Genomic DNA, 24,827 nt, shown 5'->3' on the forward strand with positions numbered 1-24,827 from the left:
TACGTTTGTATGAAGCGAGTGACGGAGAGACCCCTCTTAATCACAGACTACAATGAAACTATAAAGAACTGTCTGAATTGCCGAGCAAGGTCAGATGGTACTTTAAATATTCTATTTTATTATTCAAGTCCAAGGGCGGGTAAGTTCTATTTCTATATTTAGTAGTTGTCGGTCTCTAATGGGCCGCCATTTGTAACTATGAAAATAGTATACAAAAAGTTATACAAATATATAATAGTATACAAATAATATACAAAAAGTTTTTATTTATAAGCCCCCGTTACATTTTTAACTCCCGACCCAAAAAGAGGGGTGTTATAAGTTTGACGTGTGTATCTGTGTAGCTGTCTGTGGCATCGTAGTGCCTAAACTAGGGAACCGATTTTAATTTAGTTTTTTTTTTAACATTTGAAAGCTATCAAAATCCTATCTATACTTAACAAGAAAGAGCAAAGGTTGACCCAATACAAACTAAATTCGGGACGAATCTCCGAAATGTAGAATCGACAAGAGAAATTCAAATAAAACGAATCTCTTTTTAGCACATAAATCCGTTGGAAGCTTAGCAGTGATTGCTGTCAGAACCAAACTGCGACACCTAGGCACGGTAATATTATCTATACATTACCGTGACCTAGGGCTCTGAATAAATAAAACATATTGTTTCGTATGTCGAGCGCGTACGGTTTCGTTCTAAAACTACAAGGATACACGTGAGGCATTTTTAACCGACTTCAAAAAAAGGAGGAGGTTCTCAATTCGTCGGAATATTTTTTTTAATTTTTAAATATTTTTTATGTATGTTCCTCGATTACTCAAAGACCCCTGGACCGATTTGGAAGTTTTTTTTCGGTCACTCGGGGTCAATGCCGCGTCGTAGGTAGGAGCATAGACCCTAATTTTGCAAGGTATATTTTAGGGGTTTGAAAAATACTAAATCAATAAAATTACAAAATAAGGTAAATGGTTATTGGCGTTAGATTGTAGTACGAGTATTATAATAAACCTTAGTTCTTGCTACAGCACTTGTAAAAGTTTACTAGAATAAAAATATATTCTACTAGCCGATGCCCGCGACTTCGCCCGCGTGGATTTAGGTTTTTTGAAATCCCGTGGGAACTCTTTGATTTTCCGGGATAAAAAGTAGCCTATGTGCTAATCCAGGATATTATCTATCTCCATTCTAAATTTCAGCCAAATCCGTCCAGTAGTTTTTGCGTGAAGGAGTAACAAACATACACACACACACACACACACACGCACACACACACACATACAAACTTTCACCTTTATAATATTAGTGTGATTAGTGTGATTCTATTCTATTATTTGATGAATCGAGGCAACTGTTTGTCCGTCGCGCGCGTCGGTCATATAACCGCCCGTGTATTCCTGCTCGAAAACTTTCACCCGTTCAATCAATTAGACTTGACATCGGCTGTTCTAATATTAATTAATTTCGCTGAGTACACACCGATGTTTGCTCATGCTGACCGACATGAATAGCTAGCCTAATATTATTAGCCGTCTCACTGAAATGGACTAATAATAATAAACGCTGGTAGGTAGGTGTAGATGTGTGCCACAAAATGACAGGTTTTGTATGCCGATCCGAAGCGTCCACCCCACTGAGCGTAGGTACCTACCTGGGAACTACTACCCGCGAACCGTCAATAGATAGCGATAAGAATTTTAAAATAATATATGAAAACTGACTGGCTGACATTGTAAACTGCACCGCTTGATCTAGAGACTTGAAATGCATAGATATAAAACGTACAACTGCACCGTTTGATCTAGAAACTTGAAATGCATAGATATAAGTTTTATTTAACGCCACTACGAAAAAAAAAATTAGATTATCTACTAATTTATTTGTTAAAATGCATAGTCTGTTTTTCCTTCGCATACTGATAGGTGTATCAATTTAAATTTTTATCAGCAATGCATTTTAAAATCGATCATGTTTTATGTAAGCGGAACTTCGAGCAATAACTTCGTATAAGAGTTTGACAGAGATGAATCTAGCCACTTGGTATGGATTGCAACCTAGCTGGTATGGTATGGTATCTCAGGCAATTTCGATCTAGTGAAACCATATACTTTATTAACTATTCAACTTGGAAACTGTTTTTGAAACTTGCAAGCACAGATTTTTATAGTTTTGATGATAATGTTTTGGTAAAAACAAGAAAATTTTTCAAAATAGTTTTTAAATACATATCGAAAATTGCGGAACTGGCAGGATTTGAACCTGCGTCTTTTGGGTTCACGCCCGACGCTCTGACCGAAGCCAAATTAAAAAAAAAAAATTGCCATAGAGCATTGGTGTTATTCATTTATTTTTTTTGATAAAATTATTACTTACTTGGTTGTGGTAACACGGATTGATTGCGGATAAACGCACTTAAATATTAAATACCTATCTACAATACATGAAATCTAATTCTATTTCAACAAGAATTACAAGCACAAACATCTGTTACAATATTACTTAATTCCTTCAAGAAAATATGAAAAGCAATTTCACAGTGCAATATTTTTAATCCAATAACAGTACGAGAATTTCCAACAAATACAACTTCGTACAATCATATCCCGCATTCAAGCCTCCCGGCATTAAACTACAATACAAGAATTCCATCTGAGAATTGCAACTAAATTGGTTTCTACTATCCAGTAAGTAGAGAATCTCTTCAATCTCTTTACAACCATCTTTCAGTATTATTATATCTCTACTTTTTGTTTTCTCTGAAAGGTTTGCAAAAAGTTATACTTCTAGATTTTCATTATTTTTAAAAGAAGTATGGGCAAATATAATGAACAATACACCCAGCGTGTACAGAGATGAATTACTGTGTATCAAATAGTCTCCAAGATGGTTTTGTTGAAGAGTAAATAGTGCACCTTTCTGTGAATGATTGGATTTTTATATTATACTAGAGATTGTTGATAATTTAGGTTTTTAAAGATCCCATGGGAACTGTTTGATTTTCCGGGATAAAAAGTTGCCTACGTCAATTACAGGGACGCAAGCTACCTCGGTTCATACAAATCGGTTAAGCGGATGGGTCTTTAGGTATCCCGTGGGAACTCTTTGATTTTCCGGGATAAGAAGTTCCTGTGTCCATCTCCGGGATATAAGTTAACTCTGTACCAAATTTCGTCAGAATCGGTAAACTTTTGGGTCGTGAAAAGGTATCAGGTAACTATCCGGAAAAAAGTAGCCTATGTTTATTTCAGGGTACAAGCTATTTCCATTCTAAACAGCCAAATCGGTTCAGTCAGTGGCGTGAAGGAGTAACAAACATTCAAACTTTCACATTTACAATATTATTAGGATTAGGACATAAAAATTTAACGCATACATATTTTCGCATTTTCGAATTGATCATTTCTGATATTTTTTTTCCGGCAGAATAAAATTGGCCAAGCCGGTCCCATTCTGCAGAACTTCCACGGGTACAGAAATAATTATATTATCATGCAACAAATCTTAATCAGCTTGGTGTTCGAAAATGCTTCTCAATTTGGTAGACAGCGTGAAAAATAATGACATAAAGACCGTAATTCAATTAACTGATCGTACAAATGGTCGTTTTGCATCGTTTCCATTAAAATGAACGGACATTTTCCAACTTGTAGGAGCGTCGAAAATTTTCACTTTTAATTGAAAACCCGGTATTGAGTTAAAAGTGGTAAAATTCCAACCATATTTGAGGGAAGCTATCTTGTGAAGGGATATTATTTTCAATTCCATTCCATCAGCCTGTAACTATATAACCCTATAACCCTTTCCAAGAGCACGCCACCAAACATGGTCCTCCGTTTCCGGAAAAAACAAATCTGTTAGAAAAATTAAAAGGAAACTTTATTTTACGATTTTGTACAATTCATGAAGACTCTGTAGGTACTATATTTATGAAAATGCTGAAAAAAGTTTTTAAGTAAGTTTTATTATCCTCCGACCCAAAAAGAGGGGTGTTGTTTGACGTGTGTATTTGTGTATGTCTGTGGCATCGTAGCTCCTAAACTAGTGAACCGATTTTAATAATTTTTTTTTTGTTTGAAAGGTGGCTTGATCGAAAGTATTCTTAGCTATAATCCAAGAAAATCGGCTCAGCCGTTTGAAAGTTATCAGCTCTTTTCTAGTTACTGTAACCTTCACTTGTCGGGGGTGTTATAAATTTTTAATTTAGAAACTCCGGTTATGGTAATAGCTCCAGTTTTACAGACGAACCTGTAATCTTTCGAAGCTCCGAAGTTACACCAAAACCGGAACTCCGGAGCTCAAGCTCTAGTTGGAATAGAGTCTACGTTGCATTTGAGTTTGTGTAATATGCGAAAACCTTTCATCTGTCTCGTGTTTATAATTGAAATCTTTGAAGGGACAGAGTTGATTAAGGCGAAGCTTACCCGGGATTGTGGTAAAGGATTACATGTTATTCTTGACCTAGAAGGAGGATATAATAATATCTTCTATTACTATATTCCTTAACTAAGGGTTATAATTATAATCCAGATTTCATAGTTTATAAGATTTAATACGGGGTAATTAAAGACCCAGACCCGACTGAATTTCGGCCTAGCGACGGTCTATCTCAATGAAGACTTGTCAACTATGATAGAGATATTGTTATTTACTTGTAGTTCGCCCCGAACTAAGGTTGATATCTATAGAGTGCACTTTGACTTTGCGCAGACTTATAACACTGTTAAAACGAGACAGCGTTATACCGCTGGCATAAATCTGCCTCGTTTAGCTGAAACTTCACCACAAATTAGATTTGCGTTTTCAGAACTATTCCTGTACTTGTGCCATAAGACCTATCTACCTGCCAAACATTATTCTAGGTCAACGGGAATACCCTATAGGTTTTCTAGACAGACACGACGGACGGACGGACGGACAGACAGACAGACAGACATCAAAGTGATCCTATAAGGGTGCCGTTTTTCCTTTCGAGGTAGGGAACCCTAAAAACCTACATCCACGAGGACAGAGTCGCGGGCATCAACTAGTCTTAAATAAATATTTCATTTCATTTCATTATCCTTATTGAGCTGGATCAAGTAAGTTAATCAGCCTCCTTGATAAAAAATTCATTTGAGAAAGTTAAGGCGACCCCTTTGAGCAGGAATTTTTCAATGTTTTTAACTATTTCTTAATTAAAAGAGAAAATTTAATTAGATTCCTACTTGCATATCTCTTTTAATCGTATCAAAATTCTAAGAAATCTTGACTTCAGAGATTACTCTTAGATATTTTATATCCACATAACTTTAAACCGGTTTGAAATTCTAGTCTATTAAATATTTCATTTTATACAACTTTCCGTGGCCAGAGGAATCCTTTTGAAGAATATTACTTTGAGAAATTCTTCGTATTATTGTGTCATGGACATGAAATACTTTAAAATCTTTTGCAAGAACTCTTTTTGTTCGCTTTACCTACCAATATTTATGTTTGGCTTACAATGTTACAAGTTTACAAAATATAACCAACTGAAGCTGATGCCCGCGACTACGTCCGCGTGGATTTAAATTTTTCAAAATCCCGCGGGAACTCTTTGATTTTCCGGGATTAAAAGTAGCCTATATGTTAATCCAGGGTATAATCTATCTCCATTTTAAATTTCAGCCAAATCCGTCCAGTAGTTTTTGCGTGATTGAGTAACAAACATACACACACACACACACACACACACACATACAAACTTTCGCCTTTATAATATTATTAGTGTGATAGTGTGATTAGTGTGATTAGTAGGATAACCATGGTAGAATTCATCTCCGGTTGACGAGGTCGTAAGATGCTAGAATGGCGACCTCGCACCGGAAAGCACAGCGTTGGAAGACCCCTCACTAGGAGGATTGGCGAAGTCAAACGAGTGGCAGGAAGCCGCTGGATTCAGGCGGGCGGCGCAAGTCCGTAGCGTGTGGAAGAGACCCATGTCCAGCGGTGGACATCTGTCTCTTGATAGTGAAGGAAAGTCGTCTCACTTGTTATTTTGGTACAGTCATGGTCTTACTGACTGAAGTTACATTGATCTGTTATCTGAGTCTCATTGCTGAGGGTCACCACACCTTTTTTGTATGAGCTTTGCTTACCTGGAGTTTGTAATATCTTTGGTGTATTGGTGATTTTTTAACGCTAACCATAACCTAACTTTAACTACCTCTAGCTGCCTGTATTCTACTGTATTTTTATATTCAAAATTGTCATTTTTTTTATAAAGAATATTAGCCATGCTAATTATGACTAATACTTCCCTTTCCCCTCCAATTAAGCGTAAAGCTTGTGCCAGGGAACATTTGGATTTGATATTAATTGATTGAAGGTAATAAAAGCTACTAAACAAGAAAAGAAGCAGAAGGTAATAAAACAAAATGTTACTACGATCAAATAGCTTTATTTAATCGAATATTTATAATAAATATCCATGTATTAAGGCTAGAATTCGACTCGTGTGGGTTCCGTTTGTCTGAACTAGCCCTACTGTTTATGAATTAATTAATTAAATTTATACATTCATAGTTATTCATCCATTTTTATTTACACGATATACAGGTACAAATAGCTAAATGCTTACGGCCTTAATAACAAGCGTTGTTTATAGAGTGAATAATTACACATCGATTTCTCTCTTTCTCTCATGAGTAATTCGACTTTTAGAATAAAAAGACAAAACGCTGTTTAGCTAAACAACCGTTAAACAACGTCTATTAATAAACGAGTAAGTCAACGTACAAAAACTAGGCAAAACACTAACATCATAATTGATATTTTAAACATAAATATCTTAATTACTTTATAAATTATATTTATCAAATAAATTATAACCCGTTTGAGTATAATTACTTTTAATAATAATTTGTACGTTAAACAATTAAAAAAATGGTTTGAGACTAGAGAAAATATTTTTTTTTGGACAAAATTAGGTACATTAATACTTTAAACAGAAGCTTTATTTCGTAAAGATCAGATAGCATTAAAATAAATGAATAATAAAAGAAATAAAATAACTAGGCAATCTTTGGATTTATATTTTTAATTGATTATTTAAAAAAAAACTATTAATTTTGCCACTAAAACATTAATTAATTACTAGTTTATATATTCACCTAATTAGTAATTTACACGTGTCTTGTAATAATTATGTATTCATAATTCACCGCGACTCATCTGTTTTGTACATGACTAGTTTATTTTAACCTATCACACTAATATTATAAAGGCGAAAGTTTGTATGTGTGTGTGTGTGTGTGTGTGTGTGTGTATGTTTGTTACTCCTTCACGCAAAAACTACTGGACGGATTTGGCTGAAATTCGGAATGGAGATAGATAATATCCTGGATTAGCACATAGGCTACTTTTTATTCCGGAAAACCAAAGAGTTCCCACGGGATTTCAAAAACCTAAATCCACGCGGGCGAAGTCGCGGGCATCGGCTATAATATAATACATCCCAATTTAGTTGATATAATGTTTATGCAAATTTAATTCCTGCCAATAATAAAGCTAACATTGGGATAACTTAATTATGCAATGTATTCCTACAAACACAGGAAACTAATTTGAAGTAACATACGCCTTACCTTACGGTATTAGAATACCACAATTAGTTTAAGAACTAACTTTACTCATGTAAGTAAGTTCTTAACGTATTTGAGGATTACCACAGGTCTAAAATTAAGGGAAGGAAATCCACAGAAATTCCACAGGACAGTTTCACAAAGTTTCACGGAGTAATTTGCAAACATTTTACATAAACGACCCCAATAAAATTATGTCAAAATTAGATTTATCTACCCATAACAGTCCTACTGTTAATATTTTGCATAAACTCTTAGATACATCTTTAGTAAACTGATTTAATTTAATTAATATAGATACGTTGTTTAAGAGGGGTCTCTCCGTCACTCGCTCCATACAAACGTAGTTCCAATTTCATTTGAATATTAAGCAACTAAAGTCCATGAAATTTTGCAGACATATTCTAGAAACTAATATCTATGCCTGTGGTTTTCCAGATTTCTGTTAAAATATTCGGTTTCAAAGTTACTCGGTCTTAAAAATTCACATACAAATCTTTGAGCCCCTGTAATTTTAAAACTACATATTTTTAGAAAAATCTTAAACACCTCAGGCACAGATATTAGTTTCTAGAATATATCTGCAAAATTTCATGGACTTTGGTTGCTTAATATTCAAATGAAATTAGAACTACGATTGTATGGAGGTAGTGACGGAGAGAGCCCTGTTAAATAAAAGTATTGGTGGGGACTTGCCTGACAACCTCATGTCGAGCCAAATATTCGTTCGGTATGGACTTGCTTCGGCATTGACCTGTCTTCACCGAATGAACTTTTTAGTGTAAAAAGTACCTAAATAACTTATAAATACCCTTACCCTCATTAATACCCTTTTTAAATGACTAGATTTGTGTAAAATAAAACTCACAATTGAAAATACAAATACCCGTTGCGTAACGAATTCTTGCTGGAATAAAAACTAGACCTCATCTTATGAAGCCACGAACTGAAGTACTAAGCTAAAAGCGTATTTAATTAAAGCTTTTTATTAAGTTCATACGAATTGAGATCGAACGTTTCTGTTAACTGAGAGCGCACCAAGGCCAGGGTCAGAGGCCGGCCGGACGCGCTCCCAGGGTGCTGGCTACCTACTCGCCGTGCAATACTCGCACGATAGCACTTTCTTGAAGGCTTGCCTAAACACCTTATTGAATATCGTATAGAATATAGGATTAACCATCGAACTCGCGTAACCTAACCACAACACAAAATCGAAAACCCAACTGGAAATTCTTCTCTCACATTCTGGACACACAGCTGGTACCATGTTCAGGATGAAAAATGGTGCCCAAAGAACGACAAACGTGAAGAACACAACTCCAAGTACTTTAGTAGCCTTCTGTTCTAGGCGTAATATTCTTCCGTGGCGCGAGGAGTTTCTAGAAATCACACTCGAGTTTCTGGAATGATGAGTTCTTGGTAGTTGGCGTTGTGGAGTGGGATTCGCCGTTTGCGGTTGGGATCGATTGTTAATAGATCTTTGGTTTCTTATGGTTCTTACTGGGGTTGACAGTGTTGTTCTCGCACCACCAAAACTTGAACCTCTCCTAAATCTTCGCGCTTCCTCCCAAGTTACCATAGAAGATGCCCCTCGACTGGATCTTCTAAAGAAAGGAGTTGAAGGCTCGTCTCCTTTCATACCATTTCGAGGGTATCCATTGCATCCGTTAATATCTCCTCCCGGTACTATTATAACTTCTGTATTTTGTCTTCTAGGTGGAGTGGAATCTGTGCCAAAGTATGGACAAGTGCAAGGAGGCGGTAGTAACAGTCCATCTTCGGAACTTCGTGACTTCGTTGTTAATGTAACAGGGGCTAGTAAGCCGTCATTGGTTTCATCATCAGATGCACTTCGAGGTCTATTCAAAGGTGTGTTTGGATCACCTGCAGATGACAGACGACGTTTGTCTTGGAGCATTGATGATGGAGAGCTTGAAGAGACACTCAGAGATCCAGGAGTGAGCATCCCTCCTCGTTCACATATGTTTGTCCTGTAAGAAAAATGATATTAAATGATTTTGCACATAAAAAAACTTACAATCTGTGATCTGACCCGGAACAAAGTGTTGTCAAATCATATAACCAAATCAAACTAAGTAGATAGTCATAACTATTCGATTTGGTTATATGTACGATCACTCGATGGATAATGTGGCATTTCTTTGGGTTACAAGTTGTAAGTCTGTTTTCGTCATTATTGACTTGTAAGGGACACAGTTTATTACAAACTTTTTAGAATTTTATAGACTGAATATTATTTTTAACCCTTTTTTTAAATCACAATGGATAGATTTTTGGATTTGTATGAAATGAAAAAAAAATGAAAAAAGTCTTTATTTAAATTTCTTTACATTGCCTTAAAAGTAAATTAGGTACGGTAACAACTGTGTTAGTTACAAAACTGTGTCGCAGTTGTTAACGCCCACCTCCAGATTGACAAAATTAGGTGCTAAGGAGAAAAAATGCCTTATACTTAACAATATCTTGCTTTCTACTTAATGGAATGTTAGTGTAAAGCGTTATTAAGGCAACATTAATTAGGGTATAGCCAATACAGATTGAGTAGCCATTCAAAGATTGTCAATTGTTGTTTTGGTTCAAGTTAGTTGAATTTTCGTGTTAAAAACGTGACGCACGAGTAAAGTTAATTCGTCAAAGTGTGGAGACTTTAAATCATGACTTTTTCCCGTTCAAACTAAATTATACTTACATAAACGCTAATAACTGACGGACCAATGAATGATTCTTTATTTTGCGAAATGTGAGTAACAATGATGGAAGAGAGACGTTTCCTCGCGATTAAGAGTCTCATCGTGTGACAGAAGGGGTGGCTCATTTTTTACGCAACGGATCAGCCTGGCTGGCCAAGCGCGGGAATGCAGTCAGTATTCTTGGCACCAATCCACGAGGGCATGATTTGTATAGTAATTAGATAAGGCTAGTTTTAGGCTTTATTGTAATATTTTCAATTAAAAAAAAAAGCTGAACATTGAATAGGTATGGTAAGCTAAGCAATCTGTATCGGCGAATAATTTAGATGCGAACAAATAAATGCCAATTGTATACCCTCTGTACGTTGGCTTAGCGGCCGCAGAAGCTTCCAAGCCTCGAGACAGGCGCAACATCTCTGCTCCGAAATGTTGCAGTGCGCTCATTGCTGACGGCGCGGGCTCGCTGTGCACACACAACACGATATGAGCACACAGACACAGTTAGACACACATAAGCATCGACGTATATAGATAGGCCCGAGAAAACTAAAAGCAGTGCGTTTAACTTTAACGCTTAGTTAAAGTAGAACTAAATACTTTTTAAAACATTAAAAAAAAAATGATACGTTAAAAGGTGTTTATCATTAATGTATCGGTATATCATAGCTTTTAATCTATGGCACTAACTACTTCCTCCAAAATAGATGGCGGTTTTAAAACAGCTGTTCTACTTGGTAACGATTACAAATACGGTCGTCTGAAGAAGTAAATCTGAGTCCGTGAGATCATAAGTCATACCTAAAACAGTTTTACTTTACAATTCGCTCATCAAATTAGGTAATCTAATTTGCAAAATTAAATTTATTTGATCATCGTTTGGACTCGCGCTCCTAGACGTTTAAGTTGTAGTTTGATAATAATAATTCCGTATGCGTAGTTAAAACTTGCAAAACACTGTCGGAAACTAAAACAAAAACGAAATTACACAAGGGACAGATTTCTTTCAATATTCAAGAGCATTCAACAGGCCTATCTTTATACATCGATGCACATAATAAGCGACATCAAAATGAAGTCTAATCCATAAGGCTGGGTAGATACGGCAGAGCATGGCAGAACGATTTGCTAATGAATTTAAAAAAAATCTTTTTTAATGCTCCCATAATGTTATATGAGAAACTCTTTTACAAACTTTCATACTTCTATACCCACTGGTTTAAGCTGTGCGTTGCCTGTTTGACAGTTGAACAATTTTGTGTTAATGGGAAACGTGTAGACACAACTAAAGATACAAGGAACCAAAAGCTTAATCACACTATCACACTAATCACACTAATATTATAAAGGCGAAAGTTTGTATGTGTGTGTGTGTGTGTGTGTGTGTGTGTGTGTGTGTGTGTGTGTGTGTGTGTGTGTGTGTGTGTGTGTGTATTTGTTACTCCTTCACGCAAAAACTACTGGACGGATTTGGCTGAAATTCGGAATGGAGATAGATAATATCCAGGATTAGCACATAGGCTACTTTTTATCCCGGAAAATCAAAGAGTTCCCACGGGATTTCAAAAAACCTAAATCCACGCGGACGAAGTCGCGGGCATCATCTAGTTTACAATAATCCACTAAACCAGACAAATAGGACAAAGGACTTGTAAGGTCTACATCTCCTGAGGATGCTCCGGTGTTGGGGCGAAATGTGCGTCGAGTGGTTTTGGGTTCTGTGTGGTGCTGCGTGGTACCATATAGATTTGTTTGGTTTAGCGGATTATAGCAAATTAAACTTTTGGTTCCTTGTATATCATGGACTTCCGCTAAGTAAGGCCTGCTTCTATACAACAACTAGAGATGTTAATTAATTATGCGTGTATTACAAGTTAATACAAGTTCTATCAAGAATGCATAGCTGCATAACCTTGTTATGCATTCCATTTAGTTCCTTCCTACGTGTTATCTAGTTTCTAACAATGTTATGGCCTAATGAACATGCCGTTTCAATGAAATTTAAGCTTGGAATAGCATGTGCAATTTAAGGTTCCATTGTACTAGCACGATGGACAATGATAATAATATGATATAGCTGCATTTAGCTGATTTGTTACATTAATTAAACTATTAAATATATTATTGCCTTTTGAAAAAAGTAATTGTTGAGTTTCTTGTCGATTCTGTTTGTTGGAATCTGCTTTCTTAACCAATGAAACTAAAATCAAATTTAATTTAGTTTAGAGGTAATAATTTGTATCATAACTTTATATCACAACACGATTTTTTTACTGGATACAATGGAGATCTCTTTCTAAACTCTCTTTCTGAATTAAAGGGTATGAATGAAATTCTCGTTTATGCATGTGTAATATAAAACCAGAGTATAGATTTCAATAATATTTATGCGTGCCTCATACATAAAATAATACCATTATCAGTTAAATATGTCTACGGTACTACGGTATCTAGATAGCGAAACGTACCCTTAATATGAATATGAAATATGCCATGCTGTAAAATCTAGTGTAGACTAAGCAGTTTAAACCCAGCAACCACTAATAAAATTATGTTCTTAATAATTATTGCTGTGTGAGATGGAGTTCATATTGAATTTATAGCTTTACCTTCTATTATGTATTCTGAGTTTATGGTAAGAATATGTATATTACAATATTTTTTTAAATGACGGATATAATACCCCATCTGAAATCTGGATATCAGTTTCTGAATCAGCTCTCCGAAAATGCAATTTTTTAACGTCTCTTTAAACATTCCTTAGTAAATCAAGTTTAATTAAAAATCTAGTCAGTGTTAAAATAACAAGGAAATGCTAGTAGCAATAGGGTGTAAGTTCAAGGAAAACGTAATGTCTCCCTTGCGTGTAATTTATGGTGTGCAATTTTATTTTACCTTTTAAGCGAATAAGGAAATGAGTTAATTAAAACAATGTCGTTCACTATAATAATATTATAATCAAATTGATTAAGTACTGAACGTATGGAAACTAAAATACAATAAAAATTAAATTAAAAATTTAAAAAACCCCCGACACGTAAACCTCTAAAAAGTAAAAAAATAATAGGTAAGTATGTATGGGCCCTTTAAGAATAGTATAAATAGTAAAGTTTTTATCCAAGCGCTCGTTGCGCCAGGGGACCGCTACCTATCATAAACTATGAAAGTCATCTGTTGTAGAAAGAATAGTCTTTAGCGGTCCCCCGACGCAACGAACGCTTGGATAAAAACTTTACTATTTATACTATTCTTAAAGGGCCCATACATACTTACCTATTATTTTTTTACTTTTTAGAGGTTTACGTGTCGGGGGTTTTTTAAATTTTTAATTTAATTTTTATTTCACGCTTTTTAAACTTTTATTCATAAATTACCGTTTATTTGTGCCATTCTAAAACCCAATTTCTATAATAATATAAATCCAATAAGGCAGCTAATATCTCTTCAAAAGGAACATCAATGCGAAAAATCGTAGGTCTATGCATCAATGTTATGTTAATTATACGTTCCATGAAATATTTTTGACCGAACATCACTAAATCAAGAATTATCTGAATGACTCACATAGTTTAACATGACCAAAACGAAATATCTGTTTCTAACATGTCGTTGCTTTAAAAATGTACCCATTTTACGTAGTCGTACCTATAATAGTTCGCTTTTCAAGATATACCTACGATTAAATTGAAATCGACTTTCACCCGATGAAATAAGGAATAAAGTGGCTTGTATTTCATTTTGTTTGTTATTGCATGTCTTTATTTGACATAACTTTCAAAAACCGGTCAAGTGCGAGTCTGCCTCACACATGAAGAGTTCCGTACAAGTTTTTTTTTTATGTAATGACAATTCAGTTGTCGGATTTTTCTCTTTACTTGGGCCACAGGAGTAGAGTGCTTGGGCTATAAGATATTGCTACCTGCCTTTCATGATTCTACGTAAACGGGAAGTACCCAATTTATAAGTTTTGATTCTCTTGAAAGATGACACACAGACAGACAACGAAGTGGTGAAGGAAAACACCGTCAGGAAACCTGCATGCTTAAGAGTTGGCCATAATGCTCCCTCAAAGGTGCGTGAGGTGTGCCAATACGTGCTTGCCCAGTGTGGTAGCTTCTCATTCTGAGAGGAGACTTGTCATGCACACCTACGCGACTAAAACAATCGAGGCTACAACATTTTTTTTTTCTACTGAACCCTAAAAATCATAAAATAGTTTGACTATGGTTTGGGTTTGGGTTGATTGTTCGTGGCCTTTGGTTGACTGTTGGATATTATAATTGAATTGATGTTTTCTCGTTTAACTGTGATTATAATATTTATAAATTAGAAACTCCGCACCTACGATCCAAAGTATCGGAGTTTTCCAAAACATTATCTTATTTTCAAATAAATAATTATGTAAGTATCTAAGCAACGTCCATCTTGACAGCTTGACATTTGGCAATTGACATAATATTATGAACCTCTGCTCTGTTACAATAGTGAAAGATCCCAGGGCCACCAGCCGTCACGTATTTTCTGACGAACGAAATGTGGACGATTGAGTAGTGTTAGTATGTACTAAGAACGCATGCCTACAGACCTGCTAGCTTGCTTAGACGACCAATTTTCAGGTATCAGGTAATCAAGGTACATAAAAACATTACTTACCTCACGTGAATTCTCCAATTTTTTTAATTTTTAGCTGTTTTTTTTAAATATTAATAATTAATTGACATAAGTAAACTATAAGAGAGTGAGAGAGAAGTCAATAATATATCCTAATACATGTCTTACTCAGTCTCATGCGCGTAGATAATGATGCCCTCGCGCTCAAACCCACAGAGGCATTAAAATTGAATTTAGGGGATGATTGGCCCTCTGGATCGGTCTGTCTTCTTGTAAAAGGTTTTAAAATAGTTGTCTGGTGGACATATATAAAAATGGAGCATCAGAATTTACGTGCAGTTAAGTAATTACTTATTTTGGGAGCTTTAAAGCGTCTGCAAAGCAATACGGCCGACGCGGGAAGTGTCTGGGAGTATTGGCGACATATTTTTAAGGATATTGCCTAAAATATACGTAAAAATCAGTTTGGAGAATTTACGTGAGGTAAGTAATGGTTTTATGTACCTTGATTATCAGATACCTGAAAATTGGCCGTCTAAGCAAGCTAGCACGTAGGCTAGGCATGCTTTCTTAGTACTTACTAACACTACTCAATCGTACATATTTCCTGTGTCAGAAAATACGTAACCTCTGGTGGTCCTGGGATAAAAGTAATAAGAAAACCAGAAAAGAGCTGATAACTTCCAAACGGCTGAACCAATTTTTTTGGATTATAGCTAAGAACACTCTCGATCAAGCCACCTTTCAAACAAAAAAAACTAAATTAAAATTGGTCCATTCGTTTAGACGCTACGAGGCCACAGACAGATACACAGATACACAGATACACAGATACACAGATACACAGATACACAGATACACAGATACACAGATACACAGATACACAGATACACAGATACACACGTCAAACTTATAACACCCCTCTTTTTGGGTCGGGGGTTAAAAAGAATACTGTTCGTTTACACATTCCTAATCATGTCCAGAGTATTCAACTTTTACTCAAATATGAGTTTTTGATGATAAACTTACTTAGGGGGTGAAAATCAAATAAAATGTGGTATGAAAAAGATGTTTGAATTAATCCTATAACTTTTTTCCAAGACGCAACCTATTTGTATGTGTGTGTGTGTGTATGCATGCGTGCGTGCGTGCGTGCGAGCGTGCATGCGTGTGTGTGGAATGCGGAAGAAGTCACGCAAATGAAACGCACCAAAATGGAACTTCAAAAGGCAATGAAAAACAACAAAGCACAACAACAATGAGCACCGAAAATGTGCCGTTTGCATAGCCAAAATATTTGTAGCTTTGACGCTGAAACATTAATCATACTTTAGCGGAATGTCTTTTGCATGCACGCATACATTGTTCCCTTATTATACGAATACTTTGCTATCATAGTAGGCTAGTATTTAGGCCTGAAACATACAACGCTGCGTGTTCGTAACATGCCCAACGCGGTAAATGAAGTTTAAGGCTCAGCGCAAACGGACCACCGACCACAGTCTCCAGTGGCTGTCACGCGCTACGTACTTTGGTACCGCGCAAAAGAAGGTGGTTGATGCCTCCCACGAGTAGTCGGTGGCCGCCACTACTAGTGGTCGGTAGCCGCTACAATTTGTAGCACTCTCCTGCTGTAAGTTGCGAGTGGCCGCCACCGGCAACATGTCGTGGACATCTATAGAGCGAACTTTGACTTTGCTCAAACTTAAGTCACTGTTAAAACGAGACAGCGTTAGACGGCTAGCATAAATCTGTCTTGTTTTAACTGAAATTCAAGTCAAGTAAAGTTAAAGCGCACTCTATAGATTGCGTATAGTCGCGAGTGTTTGGCACCGGCGCGGCGCGCGCTTACGTACACTGAGTCGCAAGTGGACGCCACTCGCTACACGTGTGTGGCAATTACATACAAAACGCGTTAAAAATCAATGCAAACAGCTTATCGCCAGCCACCGGTGGATGTGGCCAGTGGCCCGTTTACGCGGACCCTTAATGCTAGGAACCATTAAGGGGTTCATACTGCGAAGCTCACGTAAAATGTGCACTCCTGCCTTGACTTAACCATTGCGCGTGCGCTTTCATTATACCGTTCTGCCGTGCTTATGCGTAGCGTTTATTTCAGTCTTCAAAGTATAAAATACACTTAAATAACGTTATCTAAAATTGGTAACAAAAACATAAACACACAAAATTTGAACGACAAAGCATAGAAATATTCCACACGCTCAATTTTGACGTAATGAAATCTCTACCGTGGTGAGCGATGCATTTGATCTACTGAACACATCTTCAATTCAATTTGTACTCCGTAACTGTCACTTTGAGTCGGCCAGTCACGGCACGGCACGCGTTTTAACAGAATATAATTATTATAGTTAAAATCCCGATTTCTTTGCTTTGTCGTTCACTGCATAAAAATTAATATAAACTCATAAAATACATAGCAAAGGCCGCATGTTTTACCATACAGATAATTTAAGCTTTTGTTCTGTCTGTTTCACCAAATATACCAACAATACAATAAGGCCGCACAAACTACATCGTATATTGTACAGTAGGCCACACATAGTGCGTATCAACCTACATAGCTTACCTAGAGTCTTGAAGCCAAAGGTCTCTGGTATCTATGGGCGGTAACTCCGTCTCCGTGGAGGCTGCTGAATGCTGCGGTGTTCCTCCTCTAGGACTGAGGAACCTCCTCCAGGTGCAACGGCGTTCTGGTAAAAAGAAAATTATTTGATGACAAGGTTCTTCTTTAAAGTCGTATTCCTCATTGCTGGTGGTTGTGACCTCTTCGCGTTACTCACATGATGGTAAGAGTTCTCTTGGGATAGTAAAGCGGTAGGTTCACGACCCTTCAGAATACAATTCGACTATGGGAACAAAATTTCGAGTCTTAGGTTTTACAGTCATTATGAGACTAGCCGATGCCTGCGACTTCACCCGTGTAGATTTAGGTTTTTCAAAATCCCGTGGGAACTCTTTGATTTTCCGGGATAAAAACTCTTTGATTTTCCTATCTCCATTCCAAATTTCAGCCAAATCCGTCTAGTAGTTTTTGCGTGAAGGAGTAACAAACACACACACACACACAAACTTTTGCCTTTATAATATTAGTGTGAAGTGTGATTGTCTGGTGAGAGGCTTCGGCCGTGGCTAGTTTGTTTACTACCCTACCGGTAATGCCTAATATAATGGTTTTTACATGCGAGAGCGTGCAAAAAAATAATGTTGCAATATGCTTGGACACAACGTTATTAAAAAATATGCGCGAGGCTTGGTCGCTCGATGGATTGTTGGGTGAAGTGTTGAAATTGTTTTTGGAATATCGTCCTTTCGGTCTCCATCGTTTCATCTCCCACAGCCCACTTTGGATAGGCTAATGTGAAAACGATGTAAGCAATACAAATTCCAATGCCGTTTGACCAATAAGTAAATAGTTAACAGGGCTCTCTCCGTCACTCGCTTCCTACAATCGTAGTTCCAATTTGATTTGAATATTAAGCAACCAAAGTCCATGAAATATTGCAGACATATTCTAGAAACTAATATCAGTGTCTGTGGTGTTTTAGATTTTTCTAAAAATATGTAGTTTTAAAATTACAGGGGCTCAAAGATTAGTATGTAAATTTTTAAGACCGCGTAACTTTGAAACCAAATATTTTAACAGAAATCTGGAAAACCACAGACATAGATATTAGTTTCTTGAATATGTCTGCAAAATTTCATGGACTTTGCTTGCTTAATATTCAAATTAAATTGGAACTACGTTTGTATGAAGCGAGTGACGGAGAGACCCTCTTAATAGTGTTTCTCTCACAGATATAAGTGGACAAAGCTCTCAGCTGAAAACACAAAAGCTTTTAACGAATTAGTTTGAGTTTAATATAGCCATTTAATTAGTTTACTACTAGAGTAATACGGTATTTAAATACAAGCTGTAATTTATTTAAATGTATGGCAAGTTTAAATAGCGTGTTATAAACTTTAATGTAATTTTAACGATTAACAACACTCGTTATTAAGTCAAGTAATTATTACGTGAAGAGCCTAGGTCCCTCGACCATTTACACAATACATTATAATTTAGTAGGGTCTTGGACTGTTTTATAAAAAGTGCTAGCTGATGCCCGTGACTTCGTTCGCGTGGATGTAGGTTTTTCAAAAATCCCGTGGGAACTATTATCTATAAGTCATTAAATAGTTATTTCGAGAAAAATAATTTTTTTGCAGAAGAGCAAATTGGATTTCGTAAAAACAAGACCATAAATATGGCAGTTTATAAATTCCTTAACACTATTATGCATAATCTAAACGTCAAAATTCCAGTTTGTGCTTTATTTATGGATTTAACCAAGGCATTCGACTTCGTCGACTTAAAATTAACTTAGATAAAACCAACCTCATGAGTTTTGCACTTAGAGAAAACAGGTCGTGTGCTTTGGATATAAATTATGAGGGCAAACCTATCAATGAAGTGAATGTAACGAAATTTTTAGGACTGAATATTAATTGTAACCTAAATTGGAAAGAGCATGTAACTCATATTTGCACTAAGCTGAACCAATTCTCCTTTGCACTTTATATGCTAGGTAAAACGGTTAATGTACCAGCACTATTGACGGTTTATCATGGATATGTTGCCTCACTATTGAGATATTGCATTATATTCTGGGGTAATTCTACTGAAAAAGAGGCTGCATTCAAAGCGCAAAAGAAATGTCTAAGGGCAATATTTAGATTAATAAAAATTAAATTAAAAATTTAAAAAACCCCCGACACATAAACCTCTAAAAAGTAAAAAAATAATAGGTAAGTATGTATGGGCCCTTTAAGAATAGTATAAATAGTAAAGTGTTTATCCAAGCGCTCGTTGCGCCAGGGGACCGCTACCTATCGTAAACTATGAAAGTCATCTGTTGTAGAAAGAATAGTCTTTAGCGGTCCCCCGACGCAACGAACGCTTGGATAAAAACTTTACTATTTATACTATTCTTAAAGGGCCCATACATACTTACCTATTATTTTTTTACTTTTTAGAGGTTTATGTGTCGGGGGTTTTTTAAATTTTTAATTTAATTTTTATTTCACGCTTTTTAAACTTTTATTCATAAATTACCGTTTATTTGTGCCATTCTAAAACCCAATTTCTATAATAATATAAATCCAATAAGGCAGCTAATATCTCTTCAAAAGTAACATCAATGTTATGTTAATTATACGTTCCATGAAATATTTTTGACCGAACATCAATCACTAAATCAAGAATTATCTGAATGACTCACATAGTTTAACACGACCAAAACGAAATATCTCTTTCTAACATGTCGTTGCTTTAAGAATTTACCCATTTTACGTAGTCGTATAATAGTTCGCTTTTTTTAAGATATACGATTAAATTGAAATCGACTTTCATCCGATGAAATAAGGAATAAAGTGGCTTGTATGTCATTTTGTTTGTTATTGCATGTCAAATTTTTATTTGACATAACTTTCAAAAACCGGTCAAGTGCGAGTCTGCCTCACACATGAAGAGTTCCGTACAAGTTTTTTTTTTATGTAATGACAATTCAGTTGTCGGATTTTTCTGTTTACTTGGGCCACAGGAGTAGAGTGCTTGGGCTATAAGATATTGCTACCTGCCTTTCATGATTCTACGTAAACGGGAAGTACCCAATTTATAAGTTTTGATTCTCTTGAAAGATGACACACAGACAGACAACGAAGTGGTGAAGGAAAACATCGTCAGGAAACCTGCATGCTTAAGAGTTGGCCATAATGCTCCCTCAAAGGTGCGTGAGGTCTGCCAATACGTGCTTGGCCAGTGTGGTAGCTTCTCATTCTGAGAGGAGACTTGTGCCCAGTAGTGAGCCGGCGATGGGTTGATCCTGATGATGATGAATTTTAAACGTATTTTGTCAAAGTAAATAAGCTGAGTTCAAGCAGATAAAATATAAAGAAGGTGCGCCTAATGCATCATCCAAACCTGCGCGACAAAGCGACTACGATGCGGGAACCTCAGCCACGCGGAGGGTCATCGCCTCCTACGATATTTAATGGTGCCATGCACAACTACGCGACTACATCTTTTTTTTTCTACAGATACCTACTGAACCCTAAAAATAGTTTGACTATGGTTTGGGTTTGGGTTGATTGTTCGTGGCCTTTGGTTGACTGTTGGATATTATAATTGAATTGATGTTTTCTCGTTTAACTGTGATTATAATATTTTATAAATTAGAAACTCCGCGCCTACGATCCAAAGTATCGGAGTTTTCCAAAACATTATTTTCAAATAAATAATTATGTATCTAAGCAACGTCCATCTTGACAGCTTGACATTTGCCAATTGACATAATATTATGAACCTCTGTTACAATAGTGAAAGATCCCAGGGCCACCAGCCGTCACGTATTTTCTGACGAACGAAATGTGGACGATTGAGTAGTGTTAGTATGTAATAAGAACGCATGCCTACAGACCTGCTAGCTTGCTTAGACGGCCAATTTTCAGGTATCAGGTAATCAAGGTACATAAAAACATTACTTACCTCATGTAAATTCTTCAATTTTTTTAATTTTTAGCTGATTTTTTTTTTATATTAATAATTAATTGACATAAGTAAACTATAAGAGAGTGAGAGAGAAGTCAATATATCCTAATACATGTCTTACTCAGTCTCATGCGCGTAGATAATGATGCCCTCGCGCTCAAACCCACAGAGGCATTAAAATTGAATTTAGGGGATAATTGGATCTGGATCGGTCTGTCTTCTTGTAAAAGGTTTTAAAATAGTTGTCTGGTGGACATATATAAAAATGGAGCATCAGAATTTACGTGCAGTTAAGTAATTACTTATTTTGGGAGCTTTAAAGCGTCTGCAAAGCAATACGGCCGACGCGGGAAGTGTCTGGAAGTATTGGCGACATATTTTTAAGGATATTGCCTAAAATATACGTAAAAATCAGTTTGGAGAATTTACGTGAGGTAAGTAATGGTTTTATGTACCTTGATTATCAGATACCTGAAAATTGGCCGTCTAAGCAAGCTAGCACGTAGGCTAGGCATGCTTTCTTAGTACTTACTAACACTACTCAATCGTACATATTTCCTGTGTCAGAAAATACGTAACCTCTGGTGGTCCTGGGATAAAAGTAATAAGAAAACCAGAAAAGAGCTGATAACTTCCAAACGGCTGAACCAATTTTTTTGGATTATAGCTAAGAACACTCTCGATCAAGCCACCTTTCAAACAAAAAAAACTAAATTAAAATCGGTTCACTCGTTTAGGCGCTACGAGGCCACAGACAGATACACAGATACACCGATACACAGATACACAGATACACAGATACACAGATACACAGATACACAGATACACAGATACACAGATACACACGTCAAACTTATAACACCCCTCTTTTTGGGTCGGGGGTTAAAAATGACGGACAGTTGTGTACCCTATTTTAAGAAGTATAATATTTTGACTATGCCATGTATGTATATCTATGAGACTGTCATTTTTATTAAACAAAACTTGGACTTGTATAAAAATCTCAAAAGTAAAAGACATGCGTATAAACTACAGCACCCCTCTTGTAGAACTGCTCATTTTTCTAAAAGTTTTTTCTCCACTGGGCCACTTTTGTATAATCACTTGCCCAGCTATATAATTGAGACCCGTGAACTTCCTTTATTTAAGAGAAAATTGAAAAAACTATTATTAGAAAAGACATATTACTCAATTAATGATTACCTCTCAAAAAAGTTATAACTGTATTTTAATTTTGGACATTTTGCTATTATTATTTAATTATTATTTTTATTTATTTATTTTTTGTGTGACAAAAATGTATCTTAATTTAATGTAACATATTGCATGCTTATAAGCAGAATTTGGCTGTACTTTTTTATCTTTGTAACATCTCCACTGTTTACCCAAATTCGCAATAAAGAAATTTGATTTGATTTGATTTGATTTGAACTCTTTGATTTTCCGGGATAAAAAGTAGCCTATGTGCTAATCCAGGGTATAATCTATCTCCATTCTAAATTTCAGCCCAATCCGTCTAGTACTTTTTGCGTGAAGGAGTAACAAACACACACACACACACACACACACACACACACACACACACACACACACACACACACACATACACACACACACACACACACACACACACACACACACACACGCATGCACACACACTTTCGCCTTTATAATATTAGTTTGATAACTGTTGCAAACTGTTGTTAAAGTGTGTTTGTTTGTTGGTTTATTGGTTTGTTGTTTGTCCTTCAATCACGTCGCGTCTGAGCAACGAATCGACGTGATTTTTTGCATGGGTATAGTTAAAGATCTGGAGAGTGACATAAGCCACTTATTAAACCGGAAATCAAAAAATTCCCATGGAATTTTAGAAACATAAATTCACGCGGATGAAGTTGTGGGCATCAGCTAGTTAACAAGACAAAAAATTCATCCATAGGTATTTCCATACTAATATTATAAATGCGAAAGTGTGTCTGTCTGTCTATCTGTCTGTCTGTCTGTCTGCTACCTTTTCACGACCCTTATATCCCGAGGACGGACATAGGCTACTTTTGATCCCAGAAAATCAAACAGTTCCCACGGGATCTTTAAAAATCTAAACCCACGCGGACGAAGTCGCGGGCATCCTCTAGTAATTTATATATGCTAAATATCTCATTCCCTTTTATGTACCCCAATAAAAGTTTACTCCATCAGGTGAAAAAGATTACGTACGAAATGGGATCTACGTAATGAAACGTTCAAACGAGACCGCAAATAACGTTTTCTGAATTGAAACGAACGTCAAGAGAGCCTCGACCTCCATAATCCGCTTGTACCTTTTAAAACGTCAATTATAATCCCGCAGGTTTTGAATTACAGTTAAAGGCTTTCCCAGTCTGTCTGTTTAACTTTACACGGCCCATCCATTTAACTAATAATAAAATTAAAGATACAGAAGGCAGTGGTTCTTGAGACGGCACGCATTGTGAGGAGGTTCCTCACTCTGGAGCCCTGACCACTGGCGGCTTGGGTATAATCCAGGATATAATTTATCTCCTTCTAAATTTCAGCCCAATCCATCCAGTAGTTTTTGCGTGAAGGAGTAACAAACATACACACACACATACACAGAAAATTCGCCTTTATAATATTAATGTGATTCACTTACACCTTCACGTCCCTAGTTACACCAGCTTAGAAATTTGAACTGAAATCTTTGTCTATGATTATTCAATACTGTCATGTAATTGCTGGCTGTTCAGTTTGTTTTGTTTAAGTTTAAGCATTTAGTTAATCAGTAATTGGATCTCTTCATTAGCTCTTTTGGTCTTATTTATTTAGTGTCAGACTTCGTTAGGTATCTTGTTAGGTTAGGCGACTTCAAAGTCTCGAGTATAACTTATTGAGTAAATAAAACTCGTGCAATAGAGTAGTGTTTAGCTGTCAGTATGTTTTTGGGCTGTAGTAATAAAATGATGTGATGTTTTGTATAGCGGTAGTTTATAGGGCTAGAATTCATTATTGAAGGTCATAATTTAAAAAAAATAGATTTTTAATTTTTTTAAATATAATTATTAACTAATTCGTCGAATTTTATGGAAAAAAATTGAAAAAGGCGGTCAAACCGCCTAACAGGTTCATTAGATGAGTTAAACGTTTCTGGTTTAAAACTACTATTGAAACAATACAATAATTATAGATTAAGGCGGTCATATTATCACGTTCTGTGGTTAAAACCATACACCTACATATAAACGTAACCACAATTCCACGAATCTGTATTTGGTTAGTCGTAGCACGCATCGTTGGGTTTTAACAAACTATGTTATTACGATTTCGGTTTGCGGTTGGTGCGGTTTTAATTGATAACAGATAAC

General features: G+C 36.1%; 1 protein-coding gene across 3 annotated transcripts in view; it reads right to left on the reverse strand.

The window, feature by feature from the left end:
* Nucleotides 1-8,285: 8,285 nt before the first annotated feature.
* The window catches only part of LOC123864644 (5-hydroxytryptamine receptor 2C), a 114,990-nt gene continuing 98,448 nt past the window's right edge, over nt 8,286-24,827 (reverse strand). For 2 of the 3 annotated variants that reach the window (XM_045905249.1, XM_045905247.1), the window contains exons 6-8: nt 17,506-17,629; nt 10,663-10,770; nt 8,286-9,587 (exon numbers count right to left, since the gene is read on the reverse strand). In XM_045905249.1, coding sequence (XP_045761205.1) covers nt 8,681-9,587; nt 10,663-10,770; nt 17,506-17,629 — 1,139 coding nt within the window. In that variant the 3' untranslated portion in view covers nt 8,286-8,680. The remainder of the gene's footprint in view (nt 9,588-10,662; nt 10,771-17,505; nt 17,630-24,827) is intronic. The other variant, XM_045905250.1, reaches the window with a different exon arrangement.

This window comes from Maniola jurtina, chromosome 4 (genome assembly GCF_905333055.1).
Source record: "Maniola jurtina chromosome 4, ilManJurt1.1, whole genome shotgun sequence".
NCBI lineage: Eukaryota > Metazoa > Arthropoda > Insecta > Lepidoptera > Nymphalidae > Maniola > Maniola jurtina.